We start from the raw sequence: 5409 nt of genomic DNA, 5'->3' as shown, positions 1-5409 counted from the left end.
ATATTCAGTTGCACATGATATGCATGTTTCAAATGAACCAAAAGACATGCTTAAGATTGTTGAAATTAAAATAAAAAAGCAAATGTAAAACACAGAATGGCTTGCTGAAATTTGTTTAAATATATTGCTGTTCTATGTAAAGAACGTCCGCCAAGGTCGGCCCCCCTACATTTTTAACACACCAAATCTGGCCCCTTTTGCAAAAAGTTTGGACACCCCTGCTGTAGACCAATCTTACAGCATAACATATTACCAAATGTCTTTTTTTCCTCCGACATGTCCACTTTTCACTTTCTGTCCAGGGAGATTTCATTGATTGATGAAAATATATGGTTGTTGTTTTTCGGGGCACCAATGGGCATCCTGAAAATGACGCACGATGGATGAAATACAACAGCTTTTCTCCTGGAGTTGCTAATTATTGATGTCGACCAATAGAAAACCTTTATATTGTGATACATTTTTCAGGCAAATCATCCAGCCCTACGATCAGTCAGAAGGAACATTTTGACCCTAATCTGCCAGGGATGTGAAAATTGCTTATGTTTGAAAAGGCTTTTGAATAAATTTTAGTAAGTTTAAAACATGTTTTTTTTTTTGTTTTTGTTTTTTTTTAATCACCGTCCCAGAGGTTAACAGTCATGCTTAGGGCTGTTCACTTGCAACTTGGTCAGGATTCATGTTGATGTCTGGTTTGAACAGGACCCCAGATGAACAACATGTTAGTAAGCACAGGAAGAAGTAAACAAATATTTGGCTTCAGTTGTATCTTGAAAGTACGTCCTGGTTTTATACTCAATAATTCACAATGTTGTTTGCAGTCGCCGTGATGACATGGAGTCTCTAGGCTACGTGCTGATGTACTTTAACAGAACCAGTCTGCCTTGGCAAGGATTAAAGGTATGAATATTCAACATAATTCTTGTTAGTGCAAGTTGTAGCCCATGCATTCACAAATACACGTTTATTCTTTCAGGCATCACTGTGCTATTAATTACTATAATTATTATAGTTATAACTATGCTTTCAGCATTCATCTTGGTGTTAGAGAGCCAACATGAAACCGCATGTGTGCCTTTGTCTCTCCCTCAATTGTCTGATTGTGTTGATGAGGCTTAAAGTCTATATGAAGCACTTTGTCTCTGTACAACAGTTTTCCTTTTTAGACACAAGGCAGGTTAGATGTTCATTGATCTTATGTTCAATGAACGTATATCAACACTTAAATGATATAACTGTGCTGCTACTAGATTTATTTTGCTTCTGACCTAAGGCTTACCCCAAGGTTATGGCCAGATTTTACCAAGAAAAACATTAAAATTAAAATTACATTTAACCAAACTCCACCAGGGGTTTGAATTATTTTGTGATTAACTTTAGATCAATCTGTTGTACTACTTGATTTTTTTTCCCCTTTATTTTTTAGGCAGCCACAAAGAAGCAAAAGTATGAGAAGATCTCGGAAAAGAAAATGTCTACTCCTGTTGAGGTTCTCTGCAAGGTAAAATAAACTACAGACCATGCTGTTATCTCCTAACCTTTACTTTCTGGTTTGTCTTAAAACCAGCAAGTAACCCTAACCCTATCCAGCAAATTTTTGTTTTTCAACTCATGCTGAGTGGAAAAACTGAGTGGTTGTGTTTACCATACACTGTCAACATTTTACTCAGGTTCATGCTCCTGTTTGGGCCAACCACTGGGTAGCTTGTTTGATTGGTTGGTGATAATGGTCTTGCCTAAAGAGAGATACTGCTGTCTCCTATGAAGCAAAAGTCATTCTATGTAAAAATACTTGGTATGAAGGAATAATGTGTTGCACCCTCAGCTGTTGCTGGTAACGTATGTGATGTCTAGGTCTGTCACGTCAACAGATTTTGAAGATAGATTTTGCTGGGCAATTAATTGTCTCAAAAATTATTGCGATAAACGATAATATTGTTTGAAGACCATTTTAAACTGATGTAATCGTAATGACACAATAATGCAAGAAACATCCTGCCAAAAATACGTTATTTTCTAAAGAACACTAAACACTGGAACTGCTAAACAAAATAAGCAAAACAACCAAAAAAATAAATAAAATGGACTCTGTCTCCATTAACAAACATACTTGAATAAAAACTAAACGCAACATAAAACCAAAGTGGAAATAAAAACTACATTCAACCAACAGAGTACAGATTATGAAGTCTGTACACTATATTGCCCCTCAATAATCATTAGATTTAGATGGAGAAGGCGGGCATTACACTAATTAAATGAGGAAGGGAGGGTCAGTGAAGAGCACCAGAGTTGAGCCTTTTTTCATTCAGTGTTATCAGTAGAATGAGGAAAAAGGTAGGAAGAAACAATGAAGCCGATAAATTAAAATGAGGTCTATAATTTTCATTTATCGTGCAATTAATTGATTTATTGTTTATAGCGACAGGCCTACTGATGTAATTAGTTTTGTTCTTGGTAGGTTACAGACTAGAGCTGTTGTAAACAAATACTTTAGTAAGCCAGTATTCTATCAATTATTATTACGATTAATCAAGTACTCGGATTTTTAAAAATGATAAAATAAAATATTGGTAAATGTAACTACAGTGTTCCTATCAGATATCAACATCAGTCCAATTTTTCATATTTGAGCATCCCTAACAAGTACTTTTCTGTAGTTTAGAAAATTAACCTGTAACAACAATAGCTCACTTTCTAAGTTAACTTGAAGACAAGTTAGACAAAAATCTGAAATTATATTCAATTTAATAAAGAGGCAGCCTCACAAATACGCTTACAAAAAATGTCTATATTCCATCTTTTAATTTTATGTATTCATCTTCAGTCAATTTAATAGATGAACTCTCATATTTCCAAGCACTTATAACTTTTATCCATTCTTAGCGACTCTATTTGGCTCTTCCGTCACATAAAGAAACACATCTACCATCTATGTACTGCCACGATGCGGGATGAGATCGGGATGATATGAAATTTATTTGCCGGTTCGTCCATAAAGCTACACTTATGTTAAGCATCAACTACAGCAGAGCTGCCCTCTGTATTCAGTCTGTCATACTCCAAGGATGCCTATTGGTCCCCCGAAAATCCTCCCAGACCAAACTCGGTCCCCCTCAGTCATGGACTCTGCTGCTTCCACAAGTTTGTCTTCAACCAAATCAGGAGACCCAAGAGAAGGTTCCACTGTTGTGGAAGACATCCTGTCTGGTTCCAGTAGCAAAGAAAACTCAGCCATCTGTTATCCTGACATCTGACATCATGAAGGTTCTGGAAGACACTCCTTCTGGCCAACCCGAGTAAGCAGACAAGTACGTATCTGGACCCAATGCAGTTTGCTTATTGCCGTAGAATTGGGAGTTGAAGTTGAAGATGCCTTCATGCATCTGCTTCAACAAACCCACTGTCATCTGGACAAAGCAGGCAGCACTGTGAGGATCATGTTCTTTGATTTCACCAGTGCATTTAACACAACTCAGCCAGATCTGCTCTGTGAGAAACTCAAGAAGACGCAGATGGAGGCCTCAACAATCACCTGTATCTATGACTACCTCACCCACAGACCACAGTTTGTGAGACTGAAAAACTGTGCATGTAACCAGATGGTCATCAACATAAGTGCCACAGGGGACTGTACTCTCACCACTCCTTTCCACTCTACACTTCAGATTCCTGTAACATTCATCCGACTCCTGTCATCTACAGAAATACTTGGATGACTTTGCAGTTGTTGGGTGTATCAGAGACGGCCAAGAGGCTGAGTACAGACAAAACAAAGGTTTCACTTGTTGATTTCTAGTGAAGCAGGATTAGATCCAACCCTATTTCCATTATGGGAGAAGTGGAGGCAGTTGGGGAATATAAATACCTCGGAAGTTTGTTGGGTCAACAGACTGGACTGGAGATGCAACAGTGAAGCCGTCTGTAAGAAGGACAGAGCAGACTCCTTGAGGAAGCCAAGATCCTTTAAGGTCTATAAGTCTGTTGAGAGAGTCATTTCTTCTGCTGTCATCTGTTGGGGCCACAGCATCAGAACCAGGGACCTAAAAAGGCTCAACAACCTGATAAAGAAGGCTGGTTCTGTTCTGGGGACGACTGTGGAGCCTCTGGAGATGGACAACCCTGAACACCATTTTCATGGGACTGTCATGGGAAAACGGAGCATCTTCAGTCAGAGGCTTCTTCAAATTCCCTGTAACACAGACCGCTACAAGAGATCTTTCCTACCACCAGTCATCTCAATCTACAATAATTTTTTTTTAAATTTTAATGAGTTACAACATTGTTGAATTTCCCTTTGGAATCAATAAAGTATTTTTGAATTGAATTAGAATTTAGTCCTGCTGGTTGGAATTTGTTCTACTTCATTAATACTATTTTTGTGTTATTAGGGTTGTTTATTGTTTAAGCCATCTTTCTTGCTATTCCATGTTACTCTTTGTTGAATCTCTTGTTCTGTTGCTAAAGTTATGTTTGGCATGTGAATTGACAACTTGACAATATTCTTTAGCTATTCAGCCTTTGTTTTAATAAATTTGCAAAAGTTTATACAAGTGAACATCCCGTATACATTTTGATACATTCAGAAAATATAGAAAACTGCACATACATTAAAGTTTTGTTAATACATGTTTACAGGGTTTTCCAGCAGAGTTTGCCATGTATCTGAACTACTGCCGTGGGTTGCGCTTTGAAGAGGCACCAGACTACATGTATCTGCGCCAACTGTTTCGCATTCTCTTCAGGTAAGCTCATACACAAACAAGGAAAGGGTTCACTATGACTATTATAATAGTAGTCATGTGACACATTCTTTACCTATAAATACTTACCGGATGAAAATGTCTTGATCAAATAGACTACAAGTCTGAAAAGGAACCCAAAATCTAATCTCATTTTACTGACCTTTAGTTGCGTCTGATTTTATTGTATGTGAGATTGTTTCAGCCAGTTTTATGGTTTAGGGTTAACTGTGGCAATTGTCTCAGTCACTGTAGTTGTAGTTAATCTACATTCACTAACCACTTTAACTGGTACAGCTGCTCAGTTGTTGTTTTTTCTCCAAACCAGCTATAAGTAAGCAACCTAGTGCTTTTGTTCATTTAGGAATGATAAAGATGACTGGCTGAAGGTGAGTGATTTGAACATGGCATGGTTGTTGGTCTCAGAATAACTAATGATCTACTGGGATTTTCACTCTCACCATCTTAAGTTTCAGAGAATGCCTGAAAAAGAAATGAAAACATCAGTTGTATGGAAAAATCAGATGAGAATGGAAACACTGGTTTGAGATTGTTTTAAAAAAGGCAACAGTAGTTCAAATAACTTTTACACTAGAGATGTGCCGATCAGGTTTTTTCCTGCCGATCCCGATTCCAATCACATAATTATTATTTTTTTAATCATAAG

General features: G+C 37.5%; 1 protein-coding gene across 2 annotated transcripts in view; it reads left to right on the top strand.

The window, feature by feature from the left end:
- The first annotated feature begins 788 nt into the window (after nucleotides 1-788).
- The window catches only part of LOC103132516 (casein kinase I-like), an 18627-nt gene continuing 14006 nt past the window's right edge, over nucleotides 789-5409 (top strand). For both annotated transcript variants that reach the window (XM_007544321.2, XM_007544320.2), the window contains exons 1-3: nucleotides 789-900; nucleotides 1427-1501; nucleotides 4639-4745. In XM_007544321.2, the coding sequence (XP_007544383.1) occupies nucleotides 835-900; nucleotides 1427-1501; nucleotides 4639-4745 (248 nt within the window). In that variant the 5' untranslated portion in view covers nucleotides 789-834. The remainder of the gene's footprint in view (nucleotides 901-1426; nucleotides 1502-4638; nucleotides 4746-5409) is intronic.

The sequence above is a fragment of the Poecilia formosa genome, unplaced genomic scaffold (assembly GCF_000485575.1).
Source record: "Poecilia formosa unplaced genomic scaffold, Poecilia_formosa-5.1.2 Scaffold1100, whole genome shotgun sequence".
NCBI classification, from domain to species: domain Eukaryota; kingdom Metazoa; phylum Chordata; class Actinopteri; order Cyprinodontiformes; family Poeciliidae; genus Poecilia; species Poecilia formosa.
The sequence above is the reverse complement of the archived record's forward strand: the minus strand, read 5'-3'. Positions and strand labels throughout refer to the sequence as shown.